The 25,371-nt window shown below is 39.9% G+C and overlaps 1 protein-coding gene across 8 annotated transcripts in view; it reads right to left on the reverse strand.

The window, feature by feature from the left end:
* Window positions 1–5,337: 5,337 nt before the first annotated feature.
* The window catches only part of eml4 (EMAP like 4), a 180,010-nt gene continuing 159,976 nt past the window's right edge, over window positions 5,338–25,371 (reverse strand). For all 8 annotated transcript variants that reach the window (XM_033025567.1, XM_033025564.1, XM_033025566.1 and 5 more), the window contains 5 exons: window positions 22,570–22,667; window positions 13,220–13,307; window positions 11,608–11,706; window positions 8,579–8,709; window positions 5,338–7,173 (listed from right to left, as the gene is read on the reverse strand). In XM_033025567.1, coding sequence (XP_032881458.1) covers window positions 6,946–7,173; window positions 8,579–8,709; window positions 11,608–11,706; window positions 13,220–13,307; window positions 22,570–22,667 — 644 coding nt within the window. In that variant the 3' untranslated portion in view covers window positions 5,338–6,945. The remainder of the gene's footprint in view (window positions 7,174–8,578; window positions 8,710–11,607; window positions 11,707–13,219; window positions 13,308–22,569; window positions 22,668–25,371) is intronic.

Below are 25,371 nucleotides of genomic sequence, written 5' to 3' on the forward strand. Positions count from 1 at the left end.
CTGGGAGGCGATAAGCGGAGATGGGCATAGGTCTCATATTATGGAATGTAAATAATGAATGGAACCAAATAAGAGAGGGTTGATGGGAGGTGAGAATAGGGAACCCAATGGGAGGAGTATGTCAGAGATGGGTAAATGGGGTTGCTAAGGAAGGGGTAAAAAAAAAAAAACAGCTGTTAAGTTAGAAAGGGTGTTGAGTAGATTTACGAGGATGTTGCCAGGACTTGAAGGCCTGAGCTAAAGGAGAGATAGGAAGAGATAGGTCAGACTAGTCAAGTCAAGTCACATTTATTTATATAGCACATTTAAAAAAACAACTCTCGTTGGCCAAAGTGCTTTACATTTGTTATAAGAATAGTATAAACAAACAAACTAACATACATATATACATATAACCCTCGCTCAGTGGAAGTCAGGAAAGGCTTGGGAGTATAGATAAGATTTTAGTCTTGACTTCGATGGAGGGGGCAGTTCTGAAGGGAAGGGGGATGCTGTTCCACAGTCTAGGGGCTGCAACCGCAAAGGCGCGGTCGCCCCTAAACTTATGCCTAGACCGCGGGATATTCAGCAACCCCAAGTCGGCCGATCTGAGGGACCTGGAGGTGGAGTGGTGGGTGAGAAGACTTTTAATGTAGGAGGGGGCAAGCCCATTGAGGGCTTTGTAGACATGGAGGAGGGTCTTGAAATGTATACGGAACCGCACAGGGAGCCAGTGGAGAGAGGCCATGATCGGGGTGATGTGGTCCCTTTTTCGGGTGCCCGTCAGGAGTCTCGCTGTGGCGTTTTGGACCAGTTGCAGGTGGGACAGGGAAGATTGGCTGATGCCAGTGTAAAGAGAGTTGCAGTAATCTAGGCGGGAGGAGATAAATGTGTGGGTGATCTTTTCGAGGTCATCAAAGTGGAGGAATTGTTTTATTTTAGTTATCATCCGAAGTTGAAAGAAGCTAGCTTTTACCACACATTGACTTGTCAAATTTCAATGCTCAGTCAAATATCACGCCGAGGTTTTTGACGTGAGGTTTGAGTAATGGGGTAAGGCTTCCAAGACTGCCTGCTATCATTTTGATTGAGTCCGAGGGGCCGAGAAGGATGACCTCAGACTTACTCTCATTTAGTTGGAGGAAGTTCTGGGCCATCCAGTACTTTATATCCTCGAGGCAGCGGGTAAGGTTAAGTAGATTTGATTGTTTTTTGGGCTTCAGGGGGAGATAGAGTTGTGTATCGTCTGCGTAGCAATGGAAGGAAATGCCGTGCCTTTGAATGACTTGGCCTAAAGGGAACATATACAGGGAGAAGAGAATGGGGCCAAGGATGGAACCTTGTGGAACCCCACAGCAGAGATTAGCTGGGGAGGAGAAAGAGTTGCCTATGTTAGTCGAGAAACTCCTACCTTTGAGGTAAGAGATGAACCAGCTCAGGGCAGTGCCATCAATACCAACCCCGTACTGGAGACGGTCAATTAGGATGGTGTGGTCGACAGTGTCAAATGCTGCACTGAGGTCAAGAAGGAGCAGGATTGCACAGTCGCCGGAGTCAATGGTGAGAAGTAGGTCATTATGTACCTTCAACAAGGCAGACTCTGTGCTGTGGTGAGCCCTGAAACCTGATTGGAAAGTTTCCAGGATAGTGTTTTGGTGAAGGTAAGGCATAAGTTGACTTAAAATTACCTTTTCAAGGGCTTTTGAGAGGAAAGGCAGTTTAGAAATGGGTCTGTAGTTGCTTGGCAAGGTGGGGTCGAGGGTAGGTTTTTTCAGGAGGGGCTAGACCATCGCATGCTTGAAGCAGGTAGGTACAGTGCCAGTGGCCAGAGAGCTGTTGAAGATGGCGAGGATGCTGGGACCGGCTGTTGTAATGACATCGTTTTGGAGGGCAGAGGGGACAGTGTCGAGGGGGCAGGTAGTAGGTTTTATGGTGGTGATCAGTTTTACAAGGGAGGGTAAAGTAACGAGACTAGGACTTTATTCCTTAGAATACAGGATGGTGATCTGATAGTGGACTATAAAATCACAAGAATAAATAGGGTGAATGTACAGCATCTTTTTCCTAAGGTGGAGAAGGCCTGGTGGTACAGTGGTAGAGTTGCTGCGCTACATTACCAGAGACCCGAGTTCGATCCTGACTACGGGTGCTGTCTGTATAGAGTTTATACGTTCTGCACGTGACCGCATGGGTTTTCTCTGGGAGCTACATTCCAAAGACGTACAGGTTTGTAGGTTATTTGGCTTCTGTAAATTGTCCCTAGTGTGTAGTATTGGTGCAGGTGTACGGGTGATCACTGGTTGGTACAGACTCGGTGGGCCGAAGGGTCTGTTTCCACACAGTATCTCTAAACTAAGCACAGATTATATTTCCTAGGGTATGAGAATCAAGAACTAGAGGACATAATTTAACCTATGCGCAACAGATGGAGTGACAGGGGAGATTTAATACAAATCTAATGGGCAACTTTTTCACTCAGAGGATGATGAGTATATGGAAAAGCTGCCAGAAGTAGTAGTTGAGGCAGGTACAATAACACTATTTAAAACACATTTGGACAGGTACCCAGATAGGAAATGTTTGTGATTATGGGCAAAACATGGTCAAATGGGACTAACTTAGATGGAGAATCTTGTTTGTCATGGGCAAGGTAAGCTGATGGGCCTGCTTCCTTGCAGTTTGACTCTATGACTATAAATTGGAAAATTCAATCCTCATATCATTGTATAGTCAACTACCCAGACAGATTGGCGTTTGGCCACAACATGGCAGTGGAGGAAGCCAAGATAAGGAAGGTAGGTGTGGGAATTAAAAAGGCTGGTTACTGGAAGTGCCAGGATGCCATGTCAGACAGCAAGGTCATTGCGCTTGGTCATATTGATGTAGACAAGGCCACATTGAGAGCACCAAATGTAATAGACGAGGTTGGAAGAGGTGCACATGAAGCTCTCTCGCCTTTAAATCCATGTCATTTTGTTATTAAGCTATTGGAATTCCTCTGATCAAAATACCTCCAGAGGCAAACAATCACTATTATTCTAGTCTGTTCTGGTATCACACTCCTCTGATTATTTAGGTATTTCTCCAATGGATGTTTTTTAAACCCATGACATCCTTTTGAAAATACCATGCTTGAAAATGGATGTATTACTTCAGTTGTAGCCCAGTGGGTGGATTACAAAAATTGCATTAACTTTTGTTACTATCTGCAAATATTGCACCTGGGTGATCTTATAGAGGTGTACAAAATCATGAGGAATAGATCAGGTAAAGGAGTCTCTTGGCCAGAGTTGGTGGATCAAGAACCAGAGGACATAGGTTTAAGGTGCGGGGGGGGAAAGATTTAATAGGAACATGAGGGGCAACTTTTTTTTAAAGAAAGGGTGGTGGGTTTATGGAACAAGCTGCCGGAGGAGGTAGTTGAGGCAGGTACTATTGCAACATTTAAGAAATAATTAGACAGGTACATGGATAGGATGGGTTTAGAGGGATATGGGCCAAATGCAGGCAGGTGGGACTACTGTAGATGTCTTCAGTCTGAAGAAGGGCCTCGACCCGAAACATCACGCATTCTGTCTCTCCGGAGATGCTGCCATCCCACTGAGTTAATCCAGCATTTTGTGTCTATGACGAGTGTAGATGGGACATGTTGGTCGGTGTGGGCAAGTTGGGCCAAAGGGCCTGTTTCCAAGCTATATGACTATTAGTTGTTCAACCAATGTTTTGGTACAAAGTGTTGTAACCTCAGGCCATCCAGTTGAGAATGATGGTGACCAACCTGGTAGCAGAGGGTGGGGCTCCATAACTAACACCATCCTCCAAAGTGGTGAAATCCACCAAACCAAGAGACATGGTGAGGTATTTTCTCCCACCTTCAATTGATCTGGGATGCTTTAACTTTATCTCCACTACAAGTTTTCAGCACCATTGACTCTAGTGTTCAGAAGATTCTCACCTTCACCACCCCTATCAAAAAGGATACAAGCTAGTAACTCTTCAATGTGAGTATCCCCAGGATCTTAAATGATCTACAATATCTGTTATTGCATATTGTGATAAAATACTCATTTCATATGAGGAGCTGTCACCACGAACAGCAGTTTAACGTCTCCACAAAGCAGTTCCTGGTTGGTACCTTAATAATGAACTTAGTCTTGCTCTTCCACACTCAGATGTCCATAGCATGTATGCACTCCAGCTGAGCACCAGTTCCATAGCACAAACGTTCTGATTTCTACTAGGCAGGTAATTTCATGAGAACGTTATTAAGTTCAAACTAATGCGCATACTATTTGTATTCGGAGGTATACCTGCACCAGATCAGAAACACTCTTCAGGAGTCAAGTGTGGATTTGTCAATGACCACTGGCCGCAGAAAACATCATGAACAGAAATACAGAGGCTACACTGCAAGATGCAAACCACTGGTTATCCGCAAAAATAGGATGGCCAGGTTACAGTTTGCCAAGAAGTACTTAAAAGAGCAACCACAGTTCTGGAAAAAATGTCTTGTGGATAGATGAGACGAGGATTAACTTATATCACAGTGATGGCAAGAGCAAAGTATGGAGGAGAGAAGGGACTGCCCAAGATCCAAAGCATACCACCTCATCTGTGAAACACGGTGGTGGTGGGTGTTATGGCCTGGGCATGTATGGCTGCTGAAGGTACTGGCTCACTTATCTTCATTGATGATACAACTGCTGATGGTAGTAGCATAATGAATTCTGAGGTGTGTAGACATATCCCCTCTGCTCAAGTTCAAACAAATGCCTCAAAACTCATTGGCCGGCGGTTCATTCTACAGCAAGACAATGATCCCAAACATACTGCTAAAGCAACAAAGGAGTTTTTTAAAGCTAAAACATGGTCAATTCTTGAGTGGCCAAGTCAATCACCCGATCTGAACCCAATTGAGCATGCCTTGTATATGCTGAAGAGAAAACTGAAGGGGACTAGCCCCCAAAATATGTGTAAGTTAAAGATGGCTGCAATGCAGGCCTGGCAGAGCATCGCCAGAGAAGACACCCAGCAACTGGTGATGCCCATGAATCGCAGACTTCAAGCAGTCATTGCACGCAAAGGATATGCAACAAAATACTAAACATGACTACTTTCATTTACATGACATTGCTGTGTCCCAAACATTGTGATTCCCTGAAATGGGGGGGGGAGACTAGGTATAAATTACATAATAATATACATAAGAAATGGACATCCCTGGTTAGAAAATATGATTGTCAGCTGGCATATATGTTTAAATTTGGATGACTGGTAATTGTTCCCTCACTAATGTAGTATATTAATAAAAAAGAGCTGATTTAATAGTATAGCATTGAAAAGTCAAACACAGGTGAATTTTCACTCTGATCACTTATTTATTTTTCATCAATTCTTATGCCATTTTCAGGAATGCATGAAAACAATTCTAATATCAACACATTGGAAAATCCTTGGTCATTTATATTTCCCTTACAATCAATTTTGTTTTAATACAGCAACACATTTTCCATATTAAATTCCCTAAGTTATTGCAGACCGATGTATCAATTTGTTGTTATACTTTCAGTTGGTAGCTGTAAGGCTTTTTGCATGTCAAAAGCATCCCCAGATAGCACCTATTATGAAATAAAGGACTTTGCATATTTTCGAGTCCATCTAGGCACTTGCCCTGGATCAGCAATTGCTAAATGCCTGGTAATTAGATTATCCTGAGTACAGATTCAAAGGGAATGACAGTTCTGATCCACTTTGGAATGGCACGATCTGGTAAACACTTGATTTCACACTTAAGACTTAAGCACATTTAACAACACCTAGAATTACTAGCTATGACTTTTCCATAAATCTAAAGCATTGAATCAACATATGTAATAAAAGATTTAGTTTACACTATGCAAATCAAATTATAAATAATCTAATTGGACACTTTCCCTTGCATATTGTCAGTGATTGCTTTCCCCCTCATGTTTCAAATGCAATTTTGCAGGCCTGAAAACAAAGAAAAATCCCCAGAAAACACAAAACTAATCTATACTTAGATATCCTGATAGGATACGCTAAATGCCATGTTGTTCAATGAATGGCCATGGTCAGAATTAATACACAATGACTGGCGGGTAATTGGTGGATCGTTTAGTTCATGAAGAAGTAGCAAAAAGTACAAATTTCGCAAACATAACCAGTCTAGAAAGGAGGAAACAATCAGGCAGTTTGTACTTCAACAAAAATCTAAAAGATACTTCAAAGGGTTGAGTTTAGTTTAGATTATGTGACTGCTCCTAACACAGGTCTGCTACTGGAAATTAATGTTAAATTAAAAAAATAGAATTAGAAGATATGTGTAGACTTGAGACCACTTCACGAGGTATAGTTTAATTCATCTGAACAACAAATGCAAATAAGCCTGCTTCAAATCAGAGATCACAAAAATGTCCACATGATCATCAGACATAAGTGATGCAGAGACATTGTATATTCAGTATTCAAGAAGGCAGTGCCATAATCTTGGCAGTCATAGTTTACCAGAATACTCTGCGTGAGTCAACCTCATTCATAATTCTTGACCACATGCAGACCTGGTAAAATGAGTTAATCCTGACTGAATTTAACAATTAGTGTTATTTGTTATGCAATCATTTAAATTCAACTTGAAAAAAATGCTTCATAATACAAAGCAAACTCAGCATATCCCAACCGCAGAAGTGTATTTTTTTCCAGTATTTACAGTAACTTCTGATTTTATATAATTGTTAAAATGTATTATAACTGTTGGAATTTCTTCCCAAGAAGAACTTTGGCCAGTCATTAAATTCACTTGACACTTTCAAATGAAGCCCTTGGGAATCATTCCATCCTTTCCACAGATGATTAGACAAGAATTAAACAAATCCAGCATCCCTATTCACAATGCCCAGCTACTATTCCTCCGAAAATAAGCCAAGAATCTCCTACAGGTTTGAAGTTTTAAGACACTGGCAAATTTTCTGTTGGACTTGCAGCTGGAGGTGGTGAGCAACTTTGCTCCGGGTTGCTTTCGTTTGATGGAAGAGGTACTTTTTCGGCTGCTCTCCACACTCTCCATTGTATGATGCTAGTATCTTTTCCTCCCGTCGAAATCAAATGGCCATCGTTGTAGGTGAAGCTAACGTTGGTCACATGACTACTGTGTGCACTGTAAACATGACTTGGAGCCTGGAGATACAACACAATAAAGTCCCGGTAAGTGTTAAGGTTTATACTTGGATCCTACTGAGGCACAGCTAAATTCTAAATAAGGGATTAGGAAATATAGGACAACACATTGATAATTTATGATTGTGTCAAATTGTGGTGCATGTAGCCCGCCATTCACAGTGCCAGCCTATTTGTAATTAGCCTGGGTCAGATGTGCAGGGACATTTGATGTGTCACCAAAGAGGCAGCCAGCAATGTGTAAACAGGTGGTTAACTACATTGGTCCTGAACTGGGACTGTCCTGGGCTGCTTGGGAAGGAGGTGATATTAGGTTTGGGGCTGCAACTAATGACAAAAGATGTGGCTTTTTACATCTTGGGATTTCTGATAACTATGAAAATTACCTGCAAATAATTAAAGATGAGTACATGTTATAAAATTAACAGACAAATCAACTAAATAATTTAAAACGTTTGATCTTTTCCTTCCTAACCACGATATTCAAATGTATGGATTCCCAGAATCTGTCAGATCTGACGTGGTATCACCCTCACCATTAGTTACATCTCCAAATGTGTTTTCATTGGAACATTTAGATGTTTTACTCTCAATTGCAGTATGCAAATCATTTATGAAAATGCAAACAAGTGATCTCTATACTGACACCTGTAGAACACAGCTGTCTCCCATGTAGATCTTAAAAAAATGATGTACTTTCTTATTTAGGATGTTGCCTTGGATCAAAGGCCTGAGTTCTTGGGAGATGTTGGGTAGGCTAGGATTTAATTCTTTGGAGCGCTGATTGTATTGTATAGAAGTGTATAAAGTCAGGAGGGGAGTAGATGGGATAAATGAACAGAGTCTTTTTCCTAGGGTAGGGGAATCAAGAACTACAAGGCGTAGTTTTAAGATGAGAGAGGCAAGATTTGATAGCAACCTGAGGAGCAACATTTCACACAGAAGGTGGTGGGTATATGGAAACGGTTGAGGCAGGCATAATAATGACATTTAAAACACATTTGGACACGTACAGATATGTGGGCTAAATGTGGAAAATTGGGACTAGCTTAAATGGGACACCTTGGCCACCATTAATGAGTTGTGCCATAGGGCCTGTTTACGTGTTTTATGACTATGAATCTACCTGTTTAAAAAATCAGTGCGGCAATAAGGTTTAGGTAGATACTAGAAACTGCAGAAGCTGGCTAACAAAAAAAAGACGCAAAGTGCTGGACAAACTCAATGCAGCACCACTGGAGAACATGAAGAGGTGACATTTCAGGTCAGGACCCTTGTTCAGACTGCAGTTTAGGTGATGGCTTTATGATACTTGGTCATTGGATTTGGATTCTGATTCTGATTCTGCAATGGTATATGTAACTTTTAGCTTGTAAAGATTCATAGCAACTATAACCTCATTCACCTTAGGCTTAGAGATGGGGTAAAGAAAGATATGAACTTTGCAGAAATCATCAGCAACAGCCACCACTTTTTTGTTGTGCGATCTGCAAAGTGCATTGATATCGGTGCCATCCGAGCCTTCAGGCCATACTCCTGCAAGAAATTAAATTTAAAAAATCATGTCTATTCAAGCTGTTTCCATTTGACAAATGGCTGTAGTTTTAGAAAGAAGTAAAAATACATTTAACTTGTTACCTGGCACATTGAAAGTAAACACAATAAAGAATAAACGATGTTTTGCATGAATGATCAAATGTTCTTAATTGTAAGATGTTCACATTGCAGAAGTCAATAAGGCATGCAAATAGAACCAAATCACTTTTGGGTATTTTTTTATTTTTATGAGCAGTGATAAACATTGTTTACAAATTCAATGCTGCAAGCCAAGATGAGCCTTGTAAACCTTAAGGAGCGATGTGAACAGAATTGAACAGTTTGATTTATCAGACATATACAGTAATGTTCAACTAAATCAATAAGTGCTGCTAATTCCTTCCTTGATGGCCAACTGGGGATTGACTAGTTTAATTCTTGTTTCCTTTGCTATCTATCTCGTGCACCAATTAGAGGGTGGCTGGCATTAGTAATTTTCTGCCAAAAACTGTAATTAATGCAGAATCCATAAAAACATTATTTAAAAAAAATAATTAAGACACTTGACTGAACAAGTAAAATAGTAAAGGGCAAGGGAATTGAGCTACAAAGCAGAATAACTAAAGATGATAATGATCAAAAATAAAGCTACAGAAATAATGCATTCAGCTTGTTCAGACCTGTATTCTATATATTTGGAAGGTAGACACAAAATGTTGGAGGAGGAATGGAGATGGGAAGATGTGGCGAGTAGTGGGATACCGTTGGAGGTGTCGAAAGTGTTGGAGGATTATATGCTGTATGCGACGGCTGATGGGGTGGAAGGTGAGGACAAGGGGGACTCTGTCCTTGTTGCGAATGGGGGGAGGGGGAGCAAGAGCGGAGCTGCGGAATGTCGAGGAGACCCTAGTGAGGACCTCATCTATAATGGAAGAGGGAAACCCCCATTTCCTAAAGAATGAGGACATCTCTGATGATCTAGTATGGAAAACCTCATCCTGGGCACAGATGCAGCGTAGACGGAGGAATAGGGAGTAGCTGATAGAGTCTGTACAGGAAGCAGGGTGGGAAGAAGTGTAGTCTAGTTCTATATCCAAAACCTTGAGAGCATGCTATAAGTTAAAGCCTTATCACTGAATCAAGTATTTAGAATATATACAACTTGACATTTACACAGTGTTCTGTTGTGGTTCTGGGCATTGTTGGCAAACAGTGAATTATTGGAATATTAATTCAAGGTAAATATATTAATGAGGAAAAAATGACACAAGAAAATCAGAAAATGGCTTTTCTGTTATTTTCCTGGATTTAACACCCATAGTAAAACTATGGCAACAAGCAAACAAGATTGTGGTGAAAATTCACTCACTGAACCTTATTTTGTTAAATGTGTACGGATGATTAATCCCTGCTCACTCACTGAGCAAATACATTATTGGTCAAGTGGCCTGAACCTCAGGGAGCAAGGGAGAATGCATTTAGAACTCCTTCCTATTCATTGTTATCCTTGTTGAATAGTATACATGCACGTAAATGTCAAACGATATTAGGCACAGCTAAGATGTTCTACACAATCACCTAATGGTATTTCACATGACGAGAGACCAATGAGATTAAAAAATGCGGGCTGATATGGGCATCCACACCAAGCCATCATGTTCTTATTTCAGACTACTGCCAGCTGCATTGAACCTGCATGATAGAACTGCCATTAATCTCAAATTATAAAACTGATTTAAATTTCATTGCAGCTGCTCCTGCTCTTAATTTTGAATGTTGTTACTTTAAAATTTGAAAATAAGTTGATATAAATATAAAATATTGTACTGAGAGCTATCACTTTATTATATTTTGGCAGCGCACTGTTCATAAAAAGGGGTACCCATCTTTGCAAATGATTTTGCACTATTTCTTTTTCTTATCTAATGTGTCAAACACACGCAATTTAGAAATAAATGCCACCAAGAATTAATTGAATATATTTTATATTACTTTAGAATAACAATGCTCAGAGATTGTTCTTTGAGTTTATTAGTACATAGGGTGCAACAGTGGCACAGCAGTAGAGTTGCTGCTTTACAGCAGTGACCACGGTCTCTGGTATGTGTGCAGACCATAGTGTCTGCAAATATTTAGACATTACAATTCTTGCTGTCTGCTGTCGTTTCACTGTCAAGCTTCATCGTTGACTACATAGCTATATTAAAAACTAAGAATTTAACATTAATTTATCAACATTTAATAATTTCAATTTATTTTGTTTGATGTTTACGTACTTAAACGTTGAGATATATTTGAGCTACTTTAAAAAAGATTTTAAAGTACAGTTATAACAGTGACAAAATTGATGCTGCCTGTCGAGTACTAGTGAAGTTTACCACAAGTGTGTAATCTTTAATGGCAACATGCAACTGATAGCATTTATCTGATCTAATTCTTCTCAGCAATTAACAAAGCAGAGATCTTGTCATTACTCAAGGCGAGGGGAGTAATGATTTTACAATATAGAATTGAATTAAAAAGAACAAACTGTTTATAGAACGAGTATGATATCATTGTTCCACTCATAATGGTGGAAGCATTAACGTTATGATAAGTGTGAACTCTGTTAACTGGCAAGTCATTGAAGACCTACATGGATCAGTAGAAGCACAAATTAACTATCCCCCACTTTACTTGTTCAGCTGATTGTCTGTTATACACAACCAGGCCCTGTCAGCCACTTCCTTTATTTGGAATTATTGCATTCGTTACCTTTGAAAACAATTTTGCTCAGATAAAAATGTAATTTGCAGCTTTTAATTTACATATTTTGCACTGTTATTTACATATATACAACATGCAACAAAACCTACATGATGAAAGTGTATAGCAATAATATCTGACATAATAACCTACCAAATACATGAAAGCCCAGAACACATGTATATGTATACCATTCCATATCCCTGCATTCAGAACGATTTCTGATCAGCTTGCAGCCATTTTGAATATCCCCTTAAAAACACAAATTATTTGAGATTAGACAAAATATATTTTACTGACAAAGTTATCAAACTTAGCAGTGGGTATTTTTTTAAATGCCATTTTTAGATTCCACCTTCAAATGGACACTTTCATGTAGTGGCAAATAATTTCCTCTCCTTCAATTCACTACAAAATGCTTTTGAAATTTGAGCCAATGTTCTAAACTTTTAAAAAATCTGATTATTTTTCTCTCTTCACTAAGACAACATAGGACAATTTTTTACTTATTCTTTACAGTGCAGGAAGATACAATTCATGCCATTGATTCAATGTTGAGCCAGTAGTGAAATTCCATTACACTTCCTTTATCCTCTAGTCTTTTCTCCTTCTCACATGCGCATGAATCTTAGCTCTGGCTCATCACTTACCTACATTAAGGAATAATTTGTAGTGTCCAATTGTACTACCAGCAATCTCTGGGATGTGGGGAGAAACCAGAGCACCTGGTGGAAACTACTAGCCTTGTTGAGCTGCCGATTGACACTTTACTGAGCCTGAATCTGCTGTTTCCTCTCAGCAGGAAAATGCAATATTGTCAGTCAGTCAACCCCAACACAATTGATCGTTCTGAGAACATGCAGTCCAAAGATGGAACTTCTAAACCCAGAGTACCTCAGGGTTGTCACAGAGGGCAAGCTGTAGCTTCACCTGCCATGTTGCAATGATGGAAGGACTATTGCTTACATCCATAATGACTGGCACAAACAGCCTGAGCAAAGTGAAATGAACACAACAGACAGGGTTACACAACGCTATATTTGGAATAGAATGTTGATTTTGTGTTTGCTTTAACTTTTGAGTGCATCATCATCCAATCTGGTACTCTTTGCAGTTTGTTGGTTAGTGTGACTCATAATATAGTTGTTAAATTTGAACGCTGTCGCCTCTAGAACAGGTGCGCTATGATGCTGAGAACTATGTTCTGCACTCTGTATCTTTCGCTTTGCTCTACCTATTGTACTTGAGATCAACTAGAATATATTTATGTATAGTATTATCTGATTTGATTGAATAGCATGCAAAACAGAGCTTTTCACTGTACCTTCATGTGACGATAATAAACTAAACTGAAACTCAAGCTTATAGAAGCATAATGTTATTTGTACAGTCCAAACAATGCATCTGTAATTCACACATGCGGCTTTTTTCTTTAAAAATATTGATGCAATAACAATTATAGTATTTTTAAATATGAAAGAATGGGCCAAAATAGACAAACTCTCCAAGTGGTTGTCACGGACTAATGCCAATACAGTGACAATCTGTTATGTAAATGGTTATTTGCAAAGCTAACAAAATATTGTAAAAAAAACAATAGGTGATTCATAAACTTGAGGTGGAAAGACAATCATTAAGTGCCACATTTGCATTAAAGTTTTACCGTTGACTGAAAAGATTACCAAAACAAAAAATAAACCAAAACATTATAAATCACTTTAATAATATTCTTCTCATTTTTTGGAAGTATTATTAGAATACTCACAATATAGGATTTCATAGTCTCCTGAGTTAGACATTATGAAATTGGTATCTGGTGACCAGTCGAGGTGTGTAATATAACTGGAATGTCCCTAAAGAGAGGGGGAAGATAACAAAACCAATTTGTAGCTGATATGTTAATGCAGTTTCTAATATTAATAAAATTTAAAAAATACCAACATTCAACACAAACCCAAAGTGCTCTTGCATAATACGTTTGTCATCTGCTGTAGAGCAGTTCATATATCTAGCATAAGAAAATTATAAGAGCCCAGACAGACACTGTGCACGGTAGCATTACTTCTCAGGGTGGGGGACAGCAGAATGGGACGCACCCAGCTAAACATGAACATTCAGAATGTCAGATACATTGATCAAAGGTGCCCATAGAAAACAGGTACGTGGTTTGCTGGAGAGTCATAATGTGTATGATTTAAGGGAAACGGAAAAGCAAATTAAATCCAAATGTGTCGTTATTTTCTCTCTGGCACTTGGGTTGCCATGAGCATTTTGTTAATTATTTAAATTTCCTTTTTATTTCCCCCGATGCCAGCTATGGGTTTCAACCAAGATTTCTGAAAGAAGAAGTTGTTGCTTTTCAGAAAGAGGGCATGCAGATCGAGATGTGGAGGCATATTTGGTGTTCCCTTACGAGACGAGCTCTGGGCCAGCATTGTTTTTGGTGGAAACATTCAGGGAGCTCTTTAGAAAGGAAAACAAGATGTTGCAACTATAGTACAATTGCCTAACAAACCACAATGTGGTATATCATGTGGCCAGTAACATGATGCGAGTAACACATCAGGTTGATCAGATTACGTCCCTTTGCCAAGATGCCATCAATCAGATTTAAAAATTTGACAAAATCCGGTAATGGCCATGGGAAATGCTTTCATTGAATCACATTGCAGTAATGTGATATGTGCAGAGCACATGAAAAACTCAGGTACACCCAGTGTGACAGTGACAGGAAGCTATATCCTGAAGCTTATACTCTACCTGATCACAGACATGTTGCGATGCTGATAATGGCAATGTTGTATTCAGGAGAGCACCGTGAGGTCACTGATCTAACAAGCATTTCCCGCAAACTACATCCTAATAAACAGCTATTAAATTGCACATTGTATGCAGAGCAGCTACATTATTTGCCTGGGCTCATTAAATTAGTTTTTTCCTTTGACTTTCTGACAGTCATTTTAGTTCTCCTTTTGTCGTTTTTGGCAAAGAAAACTAATAACACGAATGTGCCTTTTGAAGTTTTTCAACAACTTAACATTTCCCATATCAATTTGTTTTAAATTTCAGACAGAGACAATTATCTGTGCACAGAATTGATGTGTCCCACGTAGAAACAAACAATTGCAGATGCTGGCTAATACACAAAAGAACACAAAGTGCTGAAGTAACTCAGCAGGTAATAGTGGCACAGCAGAAGAGTTGCCGGGGACCCGGGTTTGATCCTGACTACAGGTATCGTAGAGTGATACATTATCGAAACAGGACCTTCGGCCCAACTTGTCCATATCGTCCAACATGTCCCAGCTACACTCGTCCTACCTGCCCGTGTTTGGTCCATATCCCTCCAAAACTGGCCTATCCATGTTCCTGTCTGTTTCTTAAATGTTGGGATAGTCTCTGCCACAACTACTTCCTCTGGCAGCTTGTTCCCACCAGTCTGTGTAAAAAAGTTACCCCTCAGATTCTTATTAAATCTTTTCCCCTTCACCTTAAACCTATTCTTGATATTGAGGGAGTGCAGTGTAGCTTCACCAGGTTAATTCCCAGGGTGGGAGGACTGTTATATGATGAAACAATGGATCGACTGGGCTTGGATTCACTGGAACTTAGAAGGATGAGAGGATATCATATTGAAACATATAAAATTCTTAAAGGATTGGACAGGCTGAATGCACAAAAAATGTCCCTGATGTCGGGGGGGATCCAGAACCAGGGGTCGCAGTTTAAGAATAAGGGGTAGGTCATTTATGACTTAGACGAGGAAAAACTTTTTCACCCAGAGTTGAGAATCTGTGGAATTCTCTGCCACAGAAGGCAGTAGAGGCCAATTCACGGATGTATTCAAGAGAGAGTTAGATATAGCTCTTAGGGCAAATGGAATCAAGCCATGATCATATTGAATGGTGGTGCTAGCTCGAAGGGCCAAATGGCCTACGCCTGCACCTATTTTCTATGTTTCTATGGTCTTCGATTCACCTACTATGAGCAAGAGACTGCGCATCAACCTGATCTATTCCTCTCATGATTTTATACACCTCAATAAAATCACCCTTCATCCCCCTATGAAAAAGACCCAGCCTGTCAAGTCTTCCCTTATAATTCAAACCAGAGAAAATGCTGGACCCAGTCCATCATGGGTATTAACTTCTCCACCATCAAAGGGATCTTACAGGAAGCTCAGCCTCAAGAAGGCAGCTAATATCAAAGACAAACACCACCTTGGCTACACTCTCACCTTGCTGCTATCATCGGAATGAAGGTCCAGGAACCAGGGAACTATTACCTCCAGGTTCAAGAACAGCTTCTTCTCACAAACTATCAATCACTTAAACCACGCTGCCCACCCCTAACCACAACCCAATCTCAGCACCAAACGAATATGGACTTTGCACTTCTGATGATGAATTATGTAATTTGGGTTGTAATATCTTGATCTGGTTTATCTAGAATTAAAGATAATTTATCGTTTGATTATTTGTTGTGTTGTAGCATTTAATGTGCCTGTAAAGCTGCATAAGTAGGGATTTGTTTAAGAAGGAACTGCAGATGCTGGAAAATCGAAGGTAGATAAAAATGCTGGAGAAACTCAGCGGGTGAGGCGGCATTTATGGAGCGAAGGAAATAGGCGACGTTTCGGGTCGAGACCCTTCTTCAGACCGATGTTGAGGTGGGCGGGAAGAAGAAAGGAAGAGGCGGAGACAGTGGGCTGTGGGAGAGCTGGGAAGGAAGGAGAAAGCAGGGACTACCTGAAATTGGGGAAGTCAATATTCATACCGCTGGGGTGTAAACTACCCAAGCGAAATATGAGGTGCTGCTCCTCCAATTAGGGATTTACTTGTTTTGGTTCCCATTCACATGACAATTAAATGTTCGCAAAACTCCTCTCCAGTTTAATGATCTGTTATTGTATTAAGGACATGATGACGTAGCGATCCTGCACTGCACACAATTCTCTAAATGTGCCTTCACCAACGTCCTATACAAATATAACATGACACCTGTATTCAGTATATTGCCATGTGAAAAATGGAAAATGCAGTTCAAAGATTTAACAAAATGAATTTGCTAACAGCAACAGCAACATTCATAGAAATCTTCCATTAAGCTCAGCTCACAAATGTTGACACTCTGGCAAAACAGCACCACACTGCGATCAGAAGGTAGCGTGTACCTGACTTTGGACATCAGCAATAATGAGAAGACATACAGAAAACAAAAGGCATTAGATGAATTGTGTTACCTAACAAAACCAGGAAATATATCTGAAAAGGAAATAAGTTTCCTACCGTTTAGTCCACTCGTGAAGGTTACCTGTGGTTTAATGTACCAATATCTTACTTCTGTCAATGGTCATAAAGTCATGGAGTCAGATAGTGTGGAATCAGGCCCTTTGGTCCAACTTGCCCACACCGACCAACATTTCCCACCTACACTAGTCCCAGCTGCCTGCATTTAGCCCATATCCCTCTAAACCTGTCCAATTCATGTTCCTGTCTAAATGTTTCTTAAATGTTGGGATAGTGTACCCGAATTCAGCAGAGCAAAGCCAGCTTCAGGCAAGCTTATAAATGGTAGATACATCTGGACAAATAACCAACCCCTCCGCGAGCAATGGGGATTATTCTCCGCCTGCCATAATTGCCAGAAACAAGTTTAACTTGCACATCAGCACTTTTCTCTGGACTTCAGCATCAATTATAGGCTCCGTGAGATGGCTTATGCGATTGCCATATTCAACAGCAATTGTGAAAGGTCAACATATTCCTTGTGAAACTTAACTGTCATTCATTGATAGGCTTAACGCAGGTTAAAAAAAAAATCAGCATGTTAAAAGTTTTCCTGTGGTTAGTATTCACAGATATCAAGCTATAGCACAGATACCAAAACTAATCAGATTTTTCAGATAATTTTAAGATCTGTTTAACATTCTTGAGAAAATTAAATTCTGCAAATTATAAATTCTTATCTATCTATCTATCTATCTATCTATCTATCTATCTATCTATCTATCTATCTATCTATCTATCTATCTATCTATCTATCTATCATCTATTATTATATAAAACTCTGTGGCTGCCGCCTGCCGTCCGGCTGCCTTTCTGCCTTTCGATTCGTTCCATCGTGTGATGTCACAATGCCCAATACTCGCAGATGTCCAATCGGAATGGCCGATGCTCGCAGATGTCCAATCGGAATGGATCCATTTACATGTACGGCTGCCGGCTGCATTTCTTCCTTTGATTCATTGCCACGCCGAATCCAGACGCACAATCGCCGAGATCTTTTCCATTTCGGTAGAGATTTCACTTTTCTTTCTAAGTATCCGCTCCTCATTACATTTCGTCGTGTTTAAGTACACCTTTTTAATCAAATCCTTCTCCCCCACCCCCCCCCCACCCCCCAATATTTCAAAAATAAACTGGCTTCTCACCCATAGAAGCAACCATTTCAGTAGACATTTCACTTTTCATTCCAACTATCCACTCCTCATTAGATTTCGTTATGTTTATGTCCACATTTTTCATTAAATCCTTCCCCCCCCCCTCCCCCACTCACTCATTTTGTCGCCTCCTGCTGGCCAGCGACCATAACGGCTGCTGGCGCCCGCATCTCGCCTCAAAGACGCCATTTAAAACCAGCCGCACTGCTCATTCCTGAGCCGCTTGAGTTGGAGGACCACGTCTCCCGTGGGGGCTACGGGTAGGGAACGGCTCCGTTGGGGGAGCAGACCCAACGGGTCTGCCCTTGGTCTAGTACTAACATAAATATCTTATTACCATTTTGCCAGATATCCCACAACTGCAGAAAATTGCTTTGAATGAAAGTAGAGCTGTGACATAAGGGTGGATTCTTGTTTAAAAAAAGATGTTTTTTTTTGCAATTAATCACACATTGGAAGAGAAAAACCAAATCATCAATCCAATAAAATGTCCTGGACTTCCCCAACATCGGGAACAATCTTCCTGCATCTAGCCTGTCCAACCCCTTAAGAATTTTGTAAGTTTCTATAAGATCCCCCCTCAATCTCCTAAATTCTAGCGAGTACAAGCCAAGTCTATCCAGTCTTTCTTCATATGAAAGTCCTGACATCCCAGGAATCAGTCTGGTGAACCTTCTCTGCACTCCCTCTATGGCAATAATGTCCTTCCTCAGATTTGGAGACCAAAACTGTACGCAATACTCCAGGTGTGGTCTCACCAAGACTCTTTACAACTGCAGTAGAACCTCCCTGCTCCTATACTCAAATCCTTTTGCTATGAATGCTAACATACCATTCGCTTTCTTCACTGCCTGCTGCACCTGCATGCCTACTTTCAATGACTGGTGTACCATGACACCCAGGTCTCATTGCATCTCCCCTTTTCCTAATCGGCAATCATTTAGATAATAGTCTGCTTTCCTGTTTTTGCCACCAAAGTGGATAACCTCACATTTATCCACATTATACTGCATCTGCCATGCATTTGCCCACTCACCCAGCCTATCCAAGTCACCTTGCAGCCTCCTAGCATCCTCCTCACAGCTAACACTGCCCCCCTGCTTAGTGTCATCCGCAAACTTAGAGATGTTGCATTCAATTCCCTCGTCCAAATCATTAATATATATTGTAAATAGCTGGGGTCCCAGCACTGAGCCTTGCGGTACCCCACTAGTCACTGCCTGCCATTCTGAAACGTCATCTATTCCTTTTCTGCGGAGATGCTGCCTGACCCGCTGACTTATTCCAAAAATACTTAAGACTGAAGACTTAAGACAGTGTTACTTTACTAAGCTATGTGGGAATACTGAAGTTTGCAACATCATAGCTGTAAGGTGAGGTTGGACAAACTCAGATTGTTTTCTTTGGCGTGTCGGATGCTTTGGAGAAACCTGATAGAAGTATGTAAAATTAAGAGAGGCACAGGAAGGGTAGACATTCAGAACCTTTTTCCCCCCCAGAGTGGAAATGTCAAAGACTAGAGTATAGCTTTAAGTTGAGAGGGGAAAAGTTTAACGAATATGTACGGGCCAAGTTAATTTTTTACAGAGAATGGTAGGTGCCTGGAATGCACTGCCATGGGTGGATGGCGGAAGCAGATATAATAATGGCTGTTAAGAGGCGTTTGTATAGGCACATCAATATGCAGGGAATTAAGGGGTATAGATCACCTGGGGAGATAAGCATAGCTTGGCATCATGTTGGGCATAGACATTGTGGGTAGAACGGCCTGTACTGTCCCATGTTCTATCATCATGGAAAGGTGAAGCTGGAACACTACTGCAAATTGAATATTACTGGGAGTTGAGGGATTATAATTCTACATGAGTGAAATTTATGACAGGCTTTTTAAAACTGAAAAACTAACCAATACAGCCAAATTCTGTAATCAGTTAGAAAGTTGGGACAGTTCGGATGAACCAGGACGCATTATATGGGAATCCTCACCTGTATGGGACAATTTTCAACTGCAGATCACATGCTTTTGTGCAACCAAAACAGGAAGCCATCTAAAGAGTGTCTAGTGGACAACTTAAAATGGCCAATTACATGTCCCATTTAATTTTCAGGCAAGACTGTAAATGGCATCCCAACATGCTCCCCAAAAATCTATAAATCAACAGCATATGCTGGCTGCAGCAAGCTGGATACAATTTCATTGTACAAATTGGTAAAACATATGTTGTGGATATCATTCCCAATTGTATCAGGCAGTAAGAACCTAACCAGCTGTCTTTCAAGAAACCACTAGAGACTGCAGTAACATAATGATATTGGTTGGATCCACTTTAAGAAGTGTAGGACATGATTAACAGATCTCTATCCCTGCACAGCTCATCTTGTCCATTCCATATATTATTGATGTCCTCTTCAATGTAAACTTTATGTTGAAATGAATCACAAACACATTCACCATGTACAATATATTTCTCTCTCAGCTGCTTACAACACTTGCACCAGCTATGCAATCTCAGCTATACCTTTCGTCCATACACTGCCCATAGTTTCACGGTTCACCGCATGTGCTCCCTGCTGATCGCTATCCAAAATATACAACCTGGCTTTGGATGGATAGTTGTGCAACTTTGCGTGTCTGTATGTACTTTCCTGTAGGTTATAATTTAGCTGTATTCCCCTCACTAACAAAAATATCTATGGAAATCAATTTCCAATTATTACTACAACATATTTCATTTTATCACAATAACCACACAAAGAATGATACCTTAATCCAATGCATTCTACAATATTATTACAGTCAATATATCCGGTTGGACAAACTTGGATTGTCTTCTCTAGAATGTCAGAGCTGATATATGTATATAAAATTATGAGATGCATAGATACGGTGGTGAGTCAGATCCTTTTTTTTGAGGTGGAAGAATGCAACCTTCACGTGGTCCGCCCTGTTTCGACGAATTCAATCAAATAAGATCAAATAGAACAAGTTGCCCAACAACTTTAGGCTGTGCATGCCATATGCAAGAAATACGCAAATAGAGATCATGTGCAGCCAGATGAGATTAGTTTATCTTGGCATCATGTTCTGCATGGATATTGTGGGCGAAGGGTCTGTGCTGCACTGTTCTATGTTCTATTTTACCTTTCAGTATAAATAGTTATGCAATTTGGAAAATATTCATAAATACATTGTACAGTGTAGAAATATTACAAAAGTCACATATGACTGACTGTTGATTCCTATATGTAGGACTAATGTTTGTAACTTTCATGCTTTTGTCACCCCAGCTTCAGTTTTGACTTTGATTTGAAAGCTTTTACTTTCTCAGAAGTCCTTAAAAAACAAACCATTAAGTTTATAGGTGAACAGGGCAAGTTGGTGTTCTGTTTACACAGAATGTGGTAGCTTCCTGGAATGTTCTGCCAGGGATAGCAGTGGAAGCAAATATGATTGTGACATTTAACAGGTTTTTTTGGTTATGAAGTGAATATGCATGGAATGGAGGGATAAATCATGTGCAAGTAGAAGGAATTAGTTTAATTTGCCATAATGTTTGGCACAGGCATCATTGTTTTTTTTAGTTTAGTTTAAAGAAATACAGCATGGAAATAGGCCCACTGAGTCCACACAATTAACTAAAAACAATCAACCCATAAAACTACACACTTTTGGAGTCAGGGAGAGCACCCAGAGAAAACTCATGCGGTCACAGGGAGAACTTGCAAACTCTGTACAGACAGAGCCCGTAGTCAGGATTGAACCCAGGACTCTGGCGCAGTAAGGCAGTAATTCCAACGCTGCTCCACTGCGCTGCCCTGATAAATGCCCTATTCCTGTTTGTTCCCAACTCAGATTCATCGATATCTAGATGCCTGTATCATGAAAGATGAAGTGGCGAAGCACAGCTGTGTCCCATACCCAGAGGTATGAGGACAGCACTGCAAACTGAAGTTAAGCAGCACCACAAGAGGAGTTTGCAAGGAAAACCAGTGCCACCAGTAAGTCCCTAAGGGTCTTGATCATGAGGGAGGATTTAAAAATAGTTGAAAAGAAGTAAAATGATTAAAAACATTTACTTATTGCATTTATCCAAAATATAAACCACTTTTTCATCCAGACTTGTGAACCCTTTCATTCAGCACAGCCGAGCTCTGCCCCTGGACTGCGTTATAGACCTGAGGTGGAGCGGCAGTTCAGCTGTACCAACGCCTGACCTCCAGCATATTCTGCACTTCCTCACTGTAATGTGCAGCTGTTGGAGTGACCATTGCGCTGACCTGCGCAACACTGTTAGCCGTCGGTTCTCTTGGATCTACCAGCTGAACAACAGCATGACGTGGCCCAGGTTTATATATTAGTAGCAGCTGAGTGAAATAATACACAGGCCACGAAGACGAGCATTCATTTTCTGACTCCTTAAAACTAAGGTTACATTTGATAACATATCCATGCAATCATCTCGGCATATGTGGATATTCTGGACCGACATTCTGAAAAGTTAAAGTGAAATTTCTAGACCTTTCTTTAAAAATTAACCTGAAACAGTTTAATTTCTAAAGTTCTAAAGATGCATTTAAAGAGCACACCTTTGAATGTGTACAAATCAATTGGAAGTCATGGAGTACATTCATCATTAATCTTGCACCAGATTAAATAATTGTTAGTTACTTACAGTACATTTTCCTTGTCTGCTGTATTTTCTGCCATTTTCTGCTACTGTGTAAATGTAAACAAAATTGTCATGGGATCCAACTGCCAAGTAATTGCCATCTGTAAAGAAAAATAATGAATTATATATCCATTAACAAATGATAATTATGCCTTTTCAATGTATCAAATTTTCTGGGAAATTCAAAACAGCATTCCAGAGGAGTATTGAAGAGTTTTTACCCACTTTTCTAGCTTGCCAAAATATGTTGCAAGACATGATGGATTGTTTCCAATTATACATCATATACATTAGGTATGTTGCAAAGCCTACCTGAAGGGTCGCTGAAAATCTGTCCCAGCCCGTGTGCGCGATTTTGGCGCTGTTTAGAGGGGGCGGGTTTAAAACGCGATTTTCTCTAGGCTGTTCAAATCGAGGATGTTCAGCCTAGTTAATTATTAACGAAAAATCGCTGAAAGACCCCGTCGCAAAAGCTATTATTAGTTTTAAAGGCCTCGTAAAATAGTTATAGTAGTTTAAAAATCAACCTCTAAACCCGCGAACACCAGCAACCGCAGGGTCTCATAAAGCAGTCAACTGAAGGAAGGCTGTATATTTTTACATTAAAAAGGGCTTCTAAAGATCCCTTTATACAAAGTTTAATATTGCGAGTAGCTCATTTTGGGCCCACTATATCCCGCAGTATTTTTCTGGGCATTTGGGGCACAAATCTACCGCAATGTGAACGTTCTAAACCAGCGCGTTCCACAGGGACCCACTGGAAAGCTGATTTAAATGGGCATTTATTTACAGCAATTAAACACTAAATTCCTTCCATTTGGTCTATAAATTAATGTAAATGAGATTTAAAAATCATGTTTTATTGTGAATTATTTGTGAATATTATTTGGACATTTAGGCTATTTAAAATTTTTAATCATTTATTAAGAAATGGATAGATGTTTAGATCTAGTAATTGAAGTCTGAAATTAGCTACAATTAGGTAACTAACTAATTATATGCTTTAATTTCAGGTCATCCAAGTAAGATTATTTTATATTTGTTTCAGAATGCTTCAATCTATGATAACTGAAAATTTCATTCAGTTCTCTTAATTTTTAAGAAAGTTATGGGCTTTTGACTGTTCACGATCACAGCTTTTTTGTTATGTCCATAGAAAATCAATAGGGAACAAGATGCTCATTTCCCAGTATGAAAATGGCCATAACTTTTTAAATACTTGAGATATGAAAGTGAATTAGATGTCAAATTAAACTTATGTTTATGCTTTATCTGATGGGATAAATTGCAGACTTGATTTTTAAAATCTCAAAATTTTGTAACATTGCTATATACATTAGGGCAACACGGTGATGCAGTGGTAGAGTTGCTGCTTTATAGCGCCAGGGACCTGGGTTCGATCCTGACTACGGTGCTCTCTGTACTAAGTTTATACTTTCTCCCTGTGACTATGTGGGTTTTCTCTGGGTGCTCCGGTTTCTTCCCACATTCCAAAGACGTATAGGTTTGTGGGTTAATTGACTTCTGTAAATTCCCCTTAGTGCATAAGATGTGAAATTAGGATAACATAGACTAGGGTGATCGTTGGGCAGCACGGACTCAGTGGGCTGAAGAGTCTGTTTCCACACTGTAGCTCTAAACTAAACTAAATCAATATTGTTCTGTTTAGCTTGTAGGAGATATAATTGATCCTAAATTTACAGCAGAAAACTGATTTAGCTAATCAGGGTCAAGCACAACAGATTTGGGGCAAATCATGCCTTGCCTATGTTAAGAGTTGACCCAGCCATCATTTCCAAAGTCAGCTTCACTTGAAAATATTCAATGAGCTTCACCAGTCAGATGACTGCAAGATGAGGTGCGGATCTCCATAGACAGAGAGAGAAAGGGTGGAGATCCGGCCAATAATGGGATTTTGATCCATGAAGCTGTAACAGGGTTAATAGAAGAGCAAGACATCTCTAGGATAGAGAAGTGAAAGACACCAAAGACATTTTTTGTGGCTGTTCAGTAACCAATATTTAAAATGTACCCTTCTTAAAACAAACGATTACCACATCAGAATGGGCAAATTAGATCGATCCATGCACTCCTGTCATTTCCATTTTCATCCTTTCCACAATGCGAATTGCTCACCCAATAAGCAAAAGGTTGATTTTTCTTGCATTTCTTGCAGGGTTTGAACAAACGTGGCCTTTGAGCTGGAATATACTCAACTTCATAAGGAAGTTGGATGTCTGAAATTTGGGAAGCTATATTTACTATCCCAGTTATCACATGAAAAGATTTCTGCAATGGTTCAGAAATACAATGCAGGGAGTGTAATTACTGGCTGGATTCACCTGCTATGCTCATTTCCAACTATGAACTGAATATTGCACACTACAAGAACGAGAGAAAGTTCATCTTTTGCACTTTTAAACAAAGCACAAAGTAATTGAGGGAACTGCAACAGCATGACTATCCAATAACTGATGTATCCTTCTAATGATAAGCAATGCCAGCAAATTCCTACCTTTCATCATACAGATCACTTTATACAGCAACATGTGTACTAATCTCTTTAGAAAATCGTTTTCAACCCTTCTTACTTCTCTCAGTTCAGTCCAACTAAAGGCAAGCTCTGTATCTCTGGCAAATATTCACACCATTCACAGTTGTTAACCATCTATCATGCCCAGCCAGGAACAGTTGGAAAAACAGCCAGTGTGCGTGCACTTGAGGATATATAGAAAAACAAGTGCAGGAACAAATAGCACATCATTTGAAAGATATTACTAATTGAAATACCAAGATGTGTTGCAT

This window comes from Amblyraja radiata, chromosome 8 (assembly GCF_010909765.2).
Source record: "Amblyraja radiata isolate CabotCenter1 chromosome 8, sAmbRad1.1.pri, whole genome shotgun sequence".
In the NCBI taxonomy this organism is placed as follows: Eukaryota; Metazoa; Chordata; class Chondrichthyes; order Rajiformes; family Rajidae; genus Amblyraja; species Amblyraja radiata.